Consider the following 16368-nt stretch of genomic DNA (forward strand, 5'->3'; position numbering starts at 1 on the left):
CAATTTAATATACCTAAATCTGATAATTATAATTCTCTTACCTGTCATAAGTAGTGTAATATTGACATTTATTTACGGTATTATGTCTTACTCAAGGTTTTCTGTGATTTATCATTTTTCTGCGTTTCGCAGTGGAGAACAAACAGAAGGAATTTTTGTAATGACTTTAACATTCAAAATAATTGCCCAACTTCCAAAGTGTTCCCCACATAAAAAAAAATTAAATGTTGGAACAACAAGGACCAGAAACAGTGTGAGTGAAAGAGAAAATGAAATCGTTGTTGAGGAACTGGGATGAAGGTTGAGGCGGACGTCGTGCCCCCATCCATCGCCCTTGCGCAAAAGCAGTCGCCGTTGAGTTGAAAACCCTGCAGGTAATACAAGTAAGGGAGACGAAGAAGAAGAAATCAGAGATTCAAGAATTAGTAGAAGAAATCAGACATTGAATAATTAAGTACTATAAAATACCAGAAAAGAAGAAGAAGAATAAGGAGAGTGAAGCAGCAGTGATAGTAGTAGTCGTAGAAGAACAAATCAGGTGTTGGAGAAGCTATGTATAAAATCGGAGATTGAAAAAGTTTAAGAGAAAAATCAGGAGAAAAAAGGAGAAGAAGAGGAAATCAGAGATCGAACGACTGTGAGAGGGAAATTAGAAGAAAAAGAAGAGGAATAAGAAGTGGAAAATTAGAAGAAGAAGAAACTACCGAAGAGGAAAATACCAGAAAATTAGGAGAGGAAACTAGAAGAGGAAAATTAGGAGGAAACTAGAAGAAAGAGGAGAAGAAGAAAATACCAGAAAAGAAGAAGAAGAATAAGGAGAGTGAAGCAGCAGTGATAGTAGTAGTCGTAGAAGAACAAATCAGGTGTTGGAGAAGCTATGTATAAAATTGGATATTGAAAAAGTTTAAGAGAAAAATCAGGAGAAAAAAGGAGAAGAAGAGGAAATCAGAGATTGAACGACTGTGAGAGGGAAATTAGAAGAAAAAGAAGAGGAATAAGAAGTGGAAAATTAGAAGAAGAAGAAACTACCGAAGAGGAAAATACCAGAAAATTAGGAGAGGAAACTAGAAGAAGAGGAAAATTAGGAGGAAACTAGAAGAAAGAGGAGAAGAAGAAAATGCCAGAAAAGAAGAAGAAGAATAAGGAGAGTGACGCAGCAGTGATAGTAGTAGTCGTAGAAGAACAAATCAGGTGTTGGAGAAGCTATGTATAAAATCGGATATTGAAAAAGTTTAAGAGAAAAATCAGGAGAAAAAAGGAGAAGAAGAGGAAATCAGAGATTGAACGACTGTGAGAGGGAAATTAGAAGAAAAAGAAGAGGAATAAGAAGTGGAAAATTAGAAGAAGAAGAAACTACCGAAGAGGAAAATACCAGAAAATTAGGAGAGGAAACTAGAAGAAGAGGAAAATTAGGAGGAAACTAGAAGAAAGAGGAGAAGAAAATGCCAGAAAAGAAGAAGAAGAATAAGGAGAGTGAAGCAGCAGTGATAGTAGTAGTCGTAGAAGAACAAATCAGGTGTTGGAGAAGCTATGTATAAAATTGGAGATTGAAAAAGTTTAAGAGAAAAATCAGGAGAAAAAAGGAGAAGAAGAGGAAATCAGAGATTGAACGACTGTGAGAGGGAAATTAGAAGAAAAAGAAGAGGAATAAGAAGTGGAAAATTAGAAGAAGAAGAAACTACCGAAGAGGAAAATACCAGAAAATTAGGAGAGGAAACTAGAAGAAGAGGAAAATTAGGAGGAAACTAGAAGAAAGAGGAGGAGAAGAAAATGCCAGAAAAGAAGAAGAAGAATAAGGAGAGTGAAGCAGCAGTGATAGTAGTAGTCGTAGAAGAACAAATCAGGTGTTGGAGAAGCTATGTATAAAATTGGATATTGAAAAAGTTTAAGAGAAAAATCAGGAGAAAAAAGGAGAAGAAGAGGAAATCAGAGATTGAACGACTGTGAGAGGGAAATTAGAAGAAAAAGAAGAGGAATAAGAAGTGGAAAATTAGAAGAAGAAGAAACTACCGAAGAGGAAAATACCAGAAAATTAGGAGAGGAAACTAGAAGAAGAGGAAAATTAGGAGGAAACTAGAAGAAAGAGGAGAAGAAGAAAATGCCAGAAAGAAGAAGAAGAATAAGAAGAGTGAAGCAGCAGTGATAGTAGTAGTCGTAGAAGAACAAATCAGGTGTTGGAGAAGCTATGTATAAAATTGGAGATTGAAAAGTTTAAGAGAAAAATCAGGAGAAAAAAGGAGAAGAAGAGGAAATCAGAGATTGAACGACTGTGAGAGGAAATTAGAAGAAAAGAAGAGGAATAAGAAGTGGAAAATTAGAAGAAGAAGAAACTACCGAAGAGGAAAATACCAGAAAATTAGGAGAGGAAACTAGAAGAAGAGGAAAATTAGGAGGAAACTAGAAGAAAGAGGAGAAGAAGAAAATGCCAGAAAAGAAGAAGAAGAATAAGGAGAGTGACGCAGCAGTGATAGTAGTAGTCGTAGAAGAACAAATCAGGTGTTGGAGAAGCTATGTATAAAATCGGATATTGAAAAAGTTTAAGAGAAAAATCAGGAGAAATAAGGAGAAGAAGAGGAAATCAGAGATTGAACGACTGTGAGAGAAATTAGAAGAAAAGAAGAGGAATAAGAAGTGGAAAATTAGAAGAAGAAGAAACTACCAAGAGGAAAATACCAGAAAATTAGGAGAGGAAACTAGAAGAAGAGGAAAATTAGGAGGAAACTAGAAGAAAGAGGAGGAGAAGAAAATGCCAGAAAAGAAGAAGAAGAATAAGGAGAGTGAAGCAGCAGTGATAGTAGTAGTCGTAGAAGAACAAATCAGGTGTTGGAGAAGCTATGTATAAAATTGGATATTGAAAAAGTTTAAGAGAAAAATCAGGAGAAAAAAGGAGAAGAAGAGGAAATCAGAGATTGAACGACTGTGAGAGGGAAATTAGAAGAAAAAGAAGAGGAATAAGAAGTGGAAAATTAGAAGAAGAAGAAACTACCGAAGAGGAAAATACCAGAAAATTAGGAGAGGAAACTAGAAGAAGAGGAAAATTAGGAGGAAACTAGAAGAAAGAGGAGGAGAAGAAAATGCCAGAAAAGAAGAAGAAGAATAAGGAGAGTGAAGCAGCAGTGATAGTAGTAGTCGTAGAAGAACAAATCAGGTGTTGGAGAAGCTATGTATAAAATTGGATATTGAAAAAGTTTAAGAGAAAAATCAGGAGAAAAAAGGAGAAGAATAGGATATCAGAGATTGAACGACTGTGAGAGGGAAATTAGAAGAAAAGAAGAGGAATAAGAAGTGGAAAATTAGAAGAAGAAGAAACTACCGAAGAGGAAAATACCAGAAAATTAGGAGAGGAAACTAGAAGAAGAGGAAAATTAGGAGGAAACTAGAAGAAAGAGGAGAAGAAGAAAATGCCAGAAAAGAAGAAGAAGAATAAGAAGAGTGAAGCAGCAGTGATAGTAGTAGTCGTAGAAGAACAAATCAGGTGTTGGAGAAGCTATGTATAAAATTGGAGATTGAAAAAGTTTAAGAGAAAAATCAGGAGAAAAAAGGAGAAGAAGAGGAAATCAGAGATTGAACGACTGTGAGAGGAAATTAGAAGAAAAAGAAGAGGAATAAGAAGTGGAAAATTAGAAGAAGAAGAAACTACCGAAGAGGAAAATACCAGAAAATTAGGAGAGGAAACTAGAAGAAGAGGAAAATTAGGAGGAAACTAGAAGAAAGAGGAGAAGAAGAAAATGCCAGAAAAGAAGAAGAAGAATAAGGAGAGTGACGCAGCAGTGATAGTAGTAGTCGTAGAAGAACAAATCAGGTGTTGGAGAAGCTATGTATAAAATCGGAGAATGAAAAAGTTTAAGAGAAAAATCAGGAGAAAAAAGGAGAAGAAGAGGAAATCAGAGATTGAACGACTGTGAGAGGGAAATTAGAAGAAAAAGAAGAGGAATAAGAAGTGGAAAATTAGAAGAAGAAGAAACTACCGAAGAGGAAAATACCAGAAAATTAGGAGAGGAAACTAGAAGAAGAGGAAAATTAGGAGGAAACTAGAAGAAAGAGGAGGAGAAGAAAATGCCAGAAAGAAGAAGAAGAATAAGGAGAGTGAAGCAGCAGTGATAGTAGTAGTAGAAGAACAAAACAGGTGTTGGAAAAACTATGTATAAAATTGGATATAAAAAAAGTTTAAGAGAAAAATCAGGAGAAAAAAGGAGAAGAAGAGGAAATCAGAGATTGAACGACTGTGAGAGGAAATTAGAAGAAAAAGAAGAGGAATAAGAAGTGGAAAATTAGAAGAAGAAGAAACTACCGAAGAGGAAAATACCAGAAAATTAGGAGAGGAAACTAGAAGAAGAGGAAAATTAGGAGGAAACTAGAAGAAAGAGGAGGAGAAGAAAATGCCAGAAAAGAAGAAGAAGAATAAGGAGAGTGAAGCAGCAGTGATAGTAGTAGTCGTAGAAGAACAAATCAGGTGTTGGAGAAGCTATGTATAAAATTGGAGATTGAAAAAGTTTAAGAGAAAAATCAGGAGAAAAAAGGAGAAGAAGAGGAAATCAGAGATTGAACGACTGTGAGAGGGAAATTAGAAGAAAAAGAAGAGGAATAAGAAGTGGAAAATTAGAAGAAGAAGAAACTACCGAAGAGGAAAATACCAGAAAATTAGGAGAGGAAACTAGAAGAAGAGGAAAATTAGGAGGAAACTAGAAGAAAGAGGAGAAGAAGAAAATGCCAGAAAAGAAGAAGAAGAATAAGAAGAGTGAAGCAGCAGTGATAGTAGTAGTCGTAGAAGAACAAATCAGGTGTTGGAGAAGCTATGTATAAAATTGGAGATTGAAAAAGTTTAAGAGAAAAATCAGGAGAAAAAAGGAGAAGAAGAGGAAATCAGAGATTGAACGACTGTGAGAGAAATTAGAAGAAAAGAAGAGGAATAAGAAGTGGAAAATTAGAAGAAGAAGAAACTACCGAAGAGGAAAATACCAGAAAATTAGGAGAGGAAACTAGAAGAAGAGGAAAATTAGGAGGAAACTAGAAGAAAGAGGAGAAGAAGAAAATGCCAGAAAAGAAGAAGAAGAATAAGAAGAGTGAAGCAGCAGTGATAGTAGTAGTCGTAGAAGAACAAATCAGGTGTTGGAGAAGCTATGTATAAAATTGGAGATTGAAAAAGTTTAAGAGAAAAATCAGGAGAAAAAAGGAGAAGAAGAGGAAATCAGAGATTGAACGACTGTGAGAGGGAAATTAGAAGAAAAAGAAGAGGAATAAGAAGTGGAAAATTAGAAGAAGAAGAAACTACCGAATAGGAAAATACCACAAAAACAGGAGAGGAAACCACAAGAAGAGTAAAACAAGGAGGAAACAAGAAGAAAGAGGAGGAGAAGAAAATGCCAGAAAAGAAGAAGAAGAATAAGGAGAGTGAAGCAGCAGTGATAGTAGTAGTCGTAGAAGAACAAATCAGGTGTTGGAGAAGCTATGTATAAAATTGGAGATTGAAAAAGTTTAAGAGAAAAATCAGGAGAAAAAAGGAGAAGAAGAGGAAATCAGAGATTGAGCGACTGTGAGAGAAATTAGAAGAAAAAGAAGAGGAATAAGAAGTGGAAAATTAGAAGAAGAAGAAACTACCGAAGAGGAAAATACCAGAAAATTAGGAGAGGAAACTAGAAGAAGAGGAAAATTAGGAGGAAACTAGAAGAAAGAGGAGGAGAAGAAAATGCCAGAAAAGAAGAAGAATAAGGAGAGTGAAGCAGCAGTGATAGTAGTAGTCGTAGAAGAACAAATCAGGTGTTGGAGAAGCTATGTATAAAATTGGAGATTGAAAAAGTTTAAGAGAAAAATCAGGAGAAAAAAGGAGAAGAAGAGGAAATCAGAGATTGAACGACTGTGAGAGGAAATTAGAAGAAAAGAAGAGGAATAAGAAGTGGAAAATTAGAAGAAGAAGAAACTACCAAGAGGAAAATACCAGAAAATTAGGAGAGGAAACTAGAAGAAGAGGAAAATTAGGAGGAAACTAGAAGAAAGAGGAGAAGAAGAAAATGCCAGAAAAGAAGAAGAAGAATAAGAAGAGTGAAGCAGCAGTGATAGTAGTAGTCGTAGAAGAACAAATCAGGTGTTGGAGAAGCTATGTATAAAATTGGAGATTGAAAAAGTTTAAGAGAAAATCAGGAGAAAAAGGAGAAGAAGAGGAAATCAGAGATTGAACGACTGTGAGAGGAAATTAGAAGAAAAGAAGAGGAATAAGAAGTGGAAAATTAGAAGAAGAAGAAACTACCAAGAGGAAAATACCAGAAAATTAGGAGAGGAAACTAGAAGAAGAGGAAAATTAGGAGGAAACTAGAAGAAAGAGGAGAAGAAGAAAATGCCAGAAAAGAAGAAGAAGAATAAGGAGAGTGAAGCAGCAGTGATAGTAGTAGTCGTAGAAGAACAAATCAGGTGTTGGAGAAGCTATGTATAAAATTGGAGATTGAAAAGTTTAAGAGAAAAATCAGGAGAAAAAAGGAGAAGAAGAGGAAATCAGAGATTGAACGACTGTGAGAGGGAAATTAGAAGAAAAAGAAGAGGAATAAGAAGTGGAAAATTAGAAGAAGAAGAAACTACCGAAGAGGAAAATACCAGAAAATTAGGAGAGGAAACTAGAAGAAGAGGAAAATTAGGAGGAAACTAGAAGAAAGAGGAGAAGAAGAAAATGCCAGAAAAGAAGAAGAAGAATAAGGAGAGTGAAGCAGCAGTGATAGTAGTAGTCGTAGAAGAACAAATCAGGTGTTGGAGAAGCTATGTATAAAATTGGATATTGAAAAAGTTTAAGAGAAAAATCAGGAGAAAAAAGGAGAAGAAGAGGAAATCAGAGATTGAACGACTGTGAGAGGGAAATTAGAAGAAAAAAAAGAGGAATAAGAAGTGGAAAATTAGAAGAAGAAGAAACTACCGAAGAGGAAAATACCAGAAAATTAGGAGAGGAAACTAGAAGAAGAGGAAAATTAGGAGGGAACTAGAAAACTAATGAACATAATGACCTTTGAAAATTTTAACAGTAGGACAAAATCCTAGAAAATGCTTTGAAAAACAACCTAATTCCCCAACAGACTTATTTAAAATTGTGATTTTTTTGTTTTAGAAAAACCAATACACATAGCAAACTCCGCTTAAATTAAACATCATGCAGATCCCCTAAAAAGTATTTCGAATACAACTTGTTGTTTTAAAATAGTAATTGTTTTGTTTTACAGAAATCCGTACATAGAGAGAGAGTGTGCTAATTAGAGCTAAGGAATTAGAGAGGGAAATCAAGATAGAACACAAAACCAGAGTTAATTAAACAGCCACTGAGATATTGAAAAAAAAGATGGAGAATAAGGAATGCCTACAGATTGTTGAAAGGGTACAGAGCGAGAAAGAGAGAGCTGCAAAGAACACAAAAGCAGGGTCAAAGAAGTCTCCGTGGACAGTGAGGGATGGAAAGAAGGAATGCCTAGAATCGTTGATAAGGTAGAGAGTGCTAGAAAGAACACAAAAGCAAAGTCAGTAGAAGTCAGAAAGGGATAGAGAAAAAGAAAGATGGAGAAATTTAAATTTGGGAGATAGAAACATAGGAATTGAGATATGGAGAAAGAGAAATAGGGAGATAAGCGATGGATGGTGAAATTGAAAGATGGAGAATTGGAGATAGGGGGATAGATAAGTAGGGAGATAAGAGATGGATGGTGAAATAGAAAGATGGAGAATTGGAGATATGGGGAACTGGGGTAGAGAAATAGGGGAATCAAAAAGGATCAAGAAATAGGGAAAATGAGAATTTGAAATAGGGAGAAAGAGAAGTTGGGAGGTCAGAGAGGGATTGACAAATAGGGAGAATGAGAATTTGAGAAAGGGAGAAAAAGAAATAGGGATATCAGAGAGGAAGATCAGAGAGCAATGATCGTTCCTTTAGTGAAGTCTGAAGCGTATGATCAGATATGGCATGGAAGAAGATCAACGTGAAGGAAGAATATCAGATATAGCATGGAAATTTTTTTTGCAAAACTCACCAGGAGAGAACGACGAAGAAAATCAGTGTGAACGGGAAATTTCCACACTTCACCTTCACGAATTGCCATAGAAGAGAATTGGAGATATGGGGAACTGGGGGTAGAGAAATAGGGGGATCAAAAAAGGATTGAGAAATAGGGAAAATGAGAATTTGAAATAGGGAGAAAGAGAAGTTGGGAGGTCAGATAGGGATTGACAAATAGAACCAGAGTTTGAGAGAGATCGTGAGAGAAAATGAAAAAATTAAAACCACAGATCGAGAGAGATCGAGAAAAAAAATTAACAAATTAAAAGCAGAGTTTGAGAGAGATCGAGAGAGAAGATTTACAAATTAAAATGAGAGATAGATACGTACCTTGCGAAAATCTCACTCCACTGGCCGATTCGTGCTCCTGCAGGTTGGTTCCACCTCTCCAAGCCAAGATAGTCAGGACACCTCTCCAAGCCAAGCCAGGACACCTCTCGTCCTCTCCTCACCAGACAGCTGGCCAGTAACTCACGCAGACACGCAGTCGGCAGTCGGCAGTCCCGCCGATTTGATTTCAAAAGGCTAGGGCAGCTGGGCAGGGGCGGCTGAAATTTCGTTTATTTTCGTCCCATGGGACGAAATTTCGTCCCATGGACTTGGGACGGATCGAAACATCGTCCCAGCGTATGCAGGACGAGATGATCCGGACGACCTATCGTCCCGTCCATCGTCCCGGGTCACTCACCGGACGGTCAGGTGGACGAGGCTCGTCCCGTCCTCGTCCACCGTCCTCGTCCGGGACGATCCGGATGTTATTATAGAGATAAAGAGAGAGAGAAATAGAGAGTGATAGAGAGAAAAGCTAGAGATAGAGAGAGATAGAGAGAAAGAGAGAGAGAGAGAGAGATAGAGAGAGATAGAGATATGGAGAGAGATCGAGATAGAGGGATAGAGATGGAGAGAGATAGAGAGATAGAGATAGAGATAGAGAGATAGAGAGATGGAGAGAGATCGAGATAGAGATATATAGAGAGAGAGAGATACAGAGCGATAGAGAGAAAAAGTGAGAGATATAGAGAGATAGAGAGATGGAGATAGAGAGAAAGAGAGAGATAGAAAGATAGAGAGATAGAGATAGAGAGATGGCGAGAGATAGAGAGAGATAGCGATAGAGAGATAGAGAGATAGAGATAGGGAGATAGAGATATGGAGAGAAAGAGAGAGATATAGATGTAGAGAGAGATAGAGATAGAGAGATAGACAGAGATAAAGAGAGAGATAGAGAGAGAGAGATAGAGGGAGATAGAGATAGAGAGATAGATAGAGACAAAGAGATAGATAGAGACAAAGAGATAGATAGAGATAAAGAGATAGATAGAGAGAGAGATAGATAGAGAGAGGATAGAGATTGAGAGATAGATAGAGATAAAGAGAGAGATAGAGAGAGGATAGAGATTTAGAGATAGATAGAGATAAAGAGAGAGATAGAGAGAGAGATAGATAGAGAGAGAGATAGAGAGAGGATAGAGATTGAGAGATAGAGATAAAGAGAGAGATAGAGAGAGATAGAGAGAGATAGAGAGATAGAGATAAAGAGAGAGAGAGAGAGATATAGAGAGAGATAGAGAGAGTTAGAGATAGAACGAGAAAGAGAGTGAGAGAGAAACTTGAGCAGTAGAGATGTAATATTTTTGTTTATTTATCTACTTTTTAAAGATTACGCACAGAACCGCGCATTCACACCGCACATTTATCTATTCTTGTTTATTTATCTACTCCACTCCCACTCCATCACGTCAAGTTTGAGAAGGTGCCCAAGATCTGGGAAGAAGAGATTCTGGGCAAGATTTGTTCTTTGAGTGATCATGTTTTGGAGATCGATCTCTCGAAGATGCAGCCGGGTTCTTCTCCAATTCTCCTCTCGAACCTTGTCATCGGCACCCCGCCCAGATGCAGCCGTTGCTTCAGCTCCTCCTGTTCTTCCTCGATTTGATCATCAACCCAAGCCATACAACGGCCTCTCCGGCGACGAGATACTGAAGAAACGCCAGACCTTTCTTGGGCCATCTCTGTTTCACTATTACCAGAAACCGGTATTTTTTTTCTCCCTGGACTTTCATCTTCTCTGATCGTTGATTTCTGGGCGCTTCGATGCGCAGGAGGGCTCAATATGAGTCACATTGTCTTTATTATTTTTATATATGGTTGAAATGGATAATTTTGTTGCGACAAAGATGAATGGGTTTTCAAAGAATTGAGTTCAGTTCGAGTTTTTTTCCGGGCCCATCTTTGTTTTACTATTACCAAAAACTGTTGATTTCTGGGCACTTCGATGCTCAGGGGAGCTCGAAATGACTCGCATTGACTTTATTTTCTTTAAATATGGTTAAAAAATCGATAATCTTGTTGCGACAAGATGTACGGGTTTTCAAAGAATTCAGTTCAGTTGGAGTTTTTCTGTGAATATTAGTTTTTCTCGTGTCATCTGTGCTTTGCTCTTACCAGAAACCGTTACTCTATCTTCCCAACTTCACCTGGTTGATCGTTGATTTCTAGGCACCTCGATGATCATGAGAACTCTAACTTCACCTGGTTGATCGTTAATTTCATTTCATCTTTAAAGGTGGTTGAAATTGAGAATCTTATTACATCTAAATTGAGAATCTTATTTTCAGTTTGAGTTTTTAAGTGAGTACTGTTTCGGTTGTTTTTGACATCCGCAGGGCTTAACGGCATTGTGCCAAAAATCGCTCTTCTCTTTTTTTTAGTTAACTTATTCGTTGTTGAGGTATATAAAATGATAAACGACAATATGAATGGGTTTTAAAAAATTAATTTAATTTGAGTTTTATAGTGATTATTGTTTTTGTGTGTTTGTTGACATCCGCAGGGTTTTTCAACATAATGTATTCCCAAATCGCTTTTCTTCTTATTTAGTTATCTTTAAAGATGGTTGAAATTATAAATTATTTAAATCCAGTTACCCAGGATGAACGGGTTTTCAAACAATTAAGTTCTGTTAGAATTTTTCATAATTATTGTTTTTGGGTGTTTTTGGCATCAGGTAAACATTGTAGAGGGGAAGATGCAGTATCTCTATGATGAGAATGGAAAGAGGTATCTCGATGCATTTGCCGGCATTGTCACAGTTTCATGTGGCCATTGCCATCCAGATGTGGTGAACTCTGTGGTGGAACAAACTAAACTTCTCCAACATACTACCACAATCTATTTACACCATGCAATCGTTGAGTTTGCTGAAGCTTTGGCATCCAAGATGCCAGGAAACCTAAAGGTGATTATTAATATATTTTCTTCAGGAAAATTTTGAGAAATGCAAGAGTAAAACTGAAAATTCTAAACAGCGGTTATTCCTCAAAGACGAATCTCCCTGATCAATCCTTCAAGTTCGTTCATCGTTCCAATGATCATACTCCTATTCATCTACCTTAAACAGGAAGATTGATTGACAGACATTTGCATACGATCCCTTCATAAAAATGAAATATGCAATCTCCTCCTTAACTCCAACGTAGATAAGAAATGTTTCTGATTATTTTTAACAAAGGTTTTTGCCTTCAATTTTCTGATTGATCTTTTGAGATAATCGTTTTTTTTTCTGGATGCAGGTTGTGTACTTTGTTAATTCTGGGACAGAAGCAAATGAATTAGCAATGTTGATGGCTCGTCTTTACAGTGGTAATCTTGGAATGGTGGCCTTGAGAAATGCGTATCATGGTGGGAGTGCTGGCACTATCGGTTTGACTGCCTTAAGTACTTGGAAGTATCAAATTCCTCAGGTTTGGAATGCATACATAGGCAGATATATTTATCCATAGATCATGACCAATTATTCAATCAAAGAGTAAAAATTTATGAGTATTATACCTCATCTTCAATATCAGTTTGGAGATGAACCAATAATAGTCGGTTCTTTACATAGTCAAAAGCATGAAATCCCTTTCTTTTGTTTCCTTGAACCTGATCTCTTCCGCAAGGAACATATCCGAAAGTTCTCAGAGAATGTGAAACTTTTTAGAAAATTATTAATATGGATCCCTCTTTCAGTGTTTTACTCCACTAACAGTGAACTGCTTCTGTTAAGGTTTTCAATGAAGATTCACGAATTTTTAGGGTCGCAAGATATGTTGGGTGTATCCGCTCATTTCAGTGGTTAAATTGCTAAAGATGAGTTCCATTGGCGGTTGGCCTCTTGGCTGGCTTCATTGGAAAAATAATAACATACAGATTTTCTAGCTAACATAGAGCGAACTAAAATGGTTTTTCCAGCTGGTAATATTTCCCAACATAATACTGCAACTTATTCACTGTAATCTGGACGTCTGTTGAAGTTAGCGTTCCAGAATACAATTATGGTTATGTTATTCTCCTCAAGTTTTTCACTTTATGCTATTTCCCTTTTAGAAAAAAGTGACTACTTATCTACTTGAAACTCATTTCTTCTTGGTATTTTCTGATATGTATATTCAATTTTTCAGGGTGAGATTCATCATGTTATCAATCCTGACCCATATCGTGGAGTGTTTGGCTCCAACTCTGATGCCTACGTAAAGGAGTTGAAAGACCACATTGACTTTGGGACTCCAGGAAAAGTAGCCGGCTTCATTGCTGAAACCTTCCAGGTTCTGAAATCAGCTCTTCGCAAACTCCACATCCCCTTCTCTGACCCCATTGATCGAGACCTTATGAATGGTTGGGAGGGAATGATAGAGAGAGAAAGGTAGGAGTAACAATGGTTTCAACGCCAAATCGGCACCAGTTTCAACAACTTCTTGACTGCCATCTTTATGGAAAGGATACATCTATCTAAAGGGAAACTATCCTCATCATTAATGAAAAATATAACCTTGACAGAGGTTGGGGGTTGTATCGACCCCCAAAAGAAATTCATAGGACCCTGGTAGAGAATCTATCAGAAACATGGACAAATGCACACAGCCGGAGTTGGGGCACAAGGCCTCAGGAGGATCTTCATCTACCTCTCTTCCTTTTCGCATAAGTTCTCCCATATGACACTAAATAGACACCATAGATCTAATGACGAGGATACCCATATTGGCCAACACATTAATAGTCCCACTTAGGTTCCTAACGGAAATCTTCCTTTCTCAACTTGCAGGGGGTTGGTGGAGCGGTGGAGCTGGCACCTGGGTATTTGAAGTCAGCATATGAGGTCATCCGGAAGGCCGGAGGCGTCTGTATTGCTGATGAAGTCCAGAGCGGTTTTGGTCGTACGGGAAGTCACTACTGGGGCTTTGAAACTCAAGGCGTCATTCCTGATATTGTCACCATGGCTAAGGTATGTCCACTATAACATATAATCTTCTATGTCGGGCATGTTAAAATATTGCGTCTGCGTAGATTTTGCATATTTTTAACCTTTGTAAATCAGGCTAGATCCTATACTCCGAGGGGTATAGTTCAGGGACTTGGACGGGAGGATTTTTTCGTCCCGGGACGAAAAAATCCTCCCGTCCAAGGGTACGGATGAAATTCAGGATGAAAAATCGTCCCGGGGACCACCGGACGGGACAATTTTCGTCCCGTGGAACGAAAAAACTGTCCCTCCGGAGGTCTCGGACGATGGACGGACGAATGTGGGCAAAAAACCGCCGGATTCACATCCGACAGTTGAGATGTAGCCACGTGGCCTTGCTATGACAATTTGCATCAAAGTCCCTGTATTTTTCGCCACGTCCAAACTGATGCCGCTCAGAAATAATTATACATATGTCCATTTGGATTCTCTCTCCTCCATATTTCCCTAAAAAACTTAGAAAAAGTTATATTAATATATTAAAAATATCAAATGGTTTTTTTCATCCGGGACGAGGGACGGGACGGTTTTTTTCCCGGATTTTCGTCCTGGGAGAACTGGACAGGACGGTTTTCGTACCGTTGGACGAAAATTCGTCCCGTCCTTCGTCCCTACACTGAATTCGGATGTCAGACAGGACGAAATTCGTCCCCTCCCGTCCATCGTCCACTTCCGGACGGAACTATACCGAGGGGTCTCTTTGGCACTTTAGCCCATTGGGGGCAGCTCGATCATTTCCATCTAGGACAATGGGCTTTAAATAGATGTAGTTCCAGCATGGCTCAGCCCTCCTCTCCTCCACTTCTACGTCCCTTTCCCCTAGGTCATTCGGCAATATCCTACCACCCTGTGATTGCCTCACCTGATCTTCAGCCAGCTCGTCCCGTGACGGATCCCTACCTCATCCTGATTGCTCTCTTCCTCCTAAACCCTAAATAAATCTTCCAATCAAAATTTCACACGCCAGATCCTGAAGATTCAATTATTCGGTTAACTTGTTCTGTATCCTAGGTGTATCATTTGCCCGGTCTATCAGAGGAGTAATATTATCTAGTGATTTAATTTTTAATTGTTTTCCGGCTTTAATCCGTGATTAGGTGATGATAAATCTTACGATGAATTAATTATCTGATCATTTTACGCCACCATGGTTGATAAATCCAAATGCATAATTCTTCTCCATTTATGGAAATTTGTGAGCAATACTGTATCCCTTGTATCTAACCTTTACTGAATCAACCAATTATCTTACTACAATTCTCTTTTGAAATCTCCCCGATGTTTTTGTTCTTGGTGCTTTGAGAAACTCGAGTTTAAAATCCTCTGCCCTCATTATTCAGATTGTTTTCCTTTTTTGGGGGGCTGGCTAGGGAATTGGGAATGGTCTTCCCCTTGGAGCAGTGGTTACCACACCAGAAATAGCCCAGGTGATGTCTCAGAAGATCCAGTTTAACACCTTCGGAGGAAACCCTGTGTGTTCAGCTGGCGGCCTCGCTGTACTTAATGTTCTTGACAAAGAGAGACGCCAAGTGCACTCGGCTGATGTTGGCTCTCACCTTCTTCACCGGCTGAGGTCTCTCAAGCAAAAATATGAGCGTATGAGTTCCCAAAAATTCATCCTAAAATTAATTTTTTTAACCTGAATATAACTGCAAGATAAATTCCAACCTCATAAACGTCAATAATTCATTTACTTTGCGAGATTATTTTAGAAATAAAATATTTGTTATTTGCTCAATTTTTTTTCCAGTAATTGGACGTGTAAGAGTTCAACCTAAAATGGAATTTTTTAAACTGAATATAATTTATAGCCAAAGTCGAACCTCATTCAATTGGTCATTAAAAGATTTTTTATTCTGTCAATTTTTTTTCAGTAATTGGAGATGTAAGAGGAAGGGGATTGATGGTGGGAGTAGAGCTTGTGACAGACAGAAAGGATAAGACCCCTGCCAAACAAGAAACTGCATTCTTATTTGAGAAGCTCAAAGGTGAGGGTCAAATATTTATTTAACAATCTTTTAGGTTATTTTTTTAATTTATAACTATTTTTTGAAGATCTTGGTGTGCTGGTTGGAAAAGGAGGTCTCCATGGAAATGTGTTCAGAATAAAGCCTCCAATGTGCTTCTCTAAAGATGATGCAGGTTGGCCCGTCAATTGAAATAATATAGCATTAGAATAAATCAAAATTTTCTTGTTTTTGTATGGTGATGAGCTTCTTTAAAGATGATGAGTTGGCCCCTTGAATAAAACTATAAAAATATAATAGTAAATGGAATTTTCTTGCTTTTGAATGGTGATGAGCTTATTCATTTCCCTTTTTCTGCAGACTTCCTCGTGGACGCTATGGATTACGCCATGTCTGGGATGTAAATCTGATCCGCTTTCTCATTTCCCATAAATCAAATATAGAACTCTGGTGGTTTTAGACTTGAATGATGTTATTAAGGATTTTAGTGCAATTTTCAATTGGTATTGTCTATGTAAATAAAAGAAAGTTGACTTAGTGCAACTGTCTTCATTCCCTTTGAATATGTACTCTTTGACATCTCAAAATAATGCCCTCAGCTACATAGTTTCATAATAACTTACAACTCAAGCTTCACCAAAACATATATGGCAATTCGGATAATTTTGGTACTATCCCTTTTGAATTTTTTGTCAGTCTCACCAAAGAATTGGATTTCTAAAACAGAAGAAAGTGTAAGTATAAAATTCCTATATATTTAAAAACGTTCTAAATATGATTCCTGTATACTCTCCATATAAGATTCCTGTATACTCTCAAGAATATATCCCCACTTGTCCAAACTTAAATACTTCTAATTATGGCGCTGAATTCTTTTTGAATCTTCAATTGTGTCGTCAAAAAAAATTCTCCACCTGCTATTTTCTTCAAGTAGACTTTCTATGCTCAGCAATGTCAATTACTATTGAACTTCCTGATAACACAATTGCAATTCTTCTGTCTCTTTGGTTTCAGCTCTTGCTATGATAATATTTTCTAATACCCTTTTCTAATTTACGCAAGGTAGAAATATCTCTCATAGGCTAAAAGGAGATCAT

At 37.6% G+C, this 16368-nt stretch overlaps 1 protein-coding gene and 1 long non-coding RNA gene across 2 annotated transcripts; one reads left to right on the forward strand and one right to left on the reverse strand.

Moving 5' to 3' along the window:
* Positions 1 to 152: 152 nt before the first annotated feature.
* LOC144714033 (uncharacterized) lies at positions 153 to 8770 on the reverse strand. The gene is made up of 2 exons (XR_013584212.1): positions 8354 to 8770; positions 153 to 368 (listed from the first exon to the last, which is right to left on the reverse strand). It is a non-coding gene; the product is annotated as an uncharacterized LOC144714033 (long non-coding RNA).
* A 967-nt stretch (positions 8771 to 9737) lies between these two features.
* AGT2 (alanine:glyoxylate aminotransferase 2) lies at positions 9738 to 15771 on the forward strand. Its single transcript, XM_078588418.1, has 9 exons — positions 9738 to 10059; positions 11031 to 11261; positions 11596 to 11766; positions 12466 to 12609; positions 13107 to 13286; positions 14675 to 14900; positions 15179 to 15292; positions 15360 to 15446; positions 15632 to 15771. Exons 1-9 carry the CDS (start codon positions 9832 to 9834, stop codon positions 15673 to 15675), a joined length of 1425 nt encoding a protein of 474 aa, XP_078444544.1. The 5' UTR covers positions 9738 to 9831; the 3' UTR covers positions 15676 to 15771.
* Positions 15772 to 16368: the final 597 nt, after the last annotated feature.

Source organism: Wolffia australiana, chromosome 16 (genome assembly GCF_029677425.1).
Source record: "Wolffia australiana isolate 7733 chromosome 16, ASM2967742v1".
NCBI classification, from domain to species: domain Eukaryota; kingdom Viridiplantae; phylum Streptophyta; class Magnoliopsida; order Alismatales; family Araceae; genus Wolffia; species Wolffia australiana.

Excerpts from the sequence above, each read along its gene's own strand:
- AGT2 (XM_078588418.1), top strand. The coding sequence starts at position 9,832 with ATGTTTTGGAGATCGATCTCTCGAAGATGCAGCCGGGTTCTTCTCCAA. Across the intron at positions 11,262-11,595 it reads AGATGCCAGGAAACCTAAAG|GTTGTGTACTTTGTTAATTC; the intron begins GTGATTATTAAT and ends TTCTGGATGCAG. Across the intron at positions 14,901-15,178 it reads TCTCAAGCAAAAATATGAGC|TAATTGGAGATGTAAGAGGA; the intron begins GTATGAGTTCCC and ends ATTTTTTTTCAG.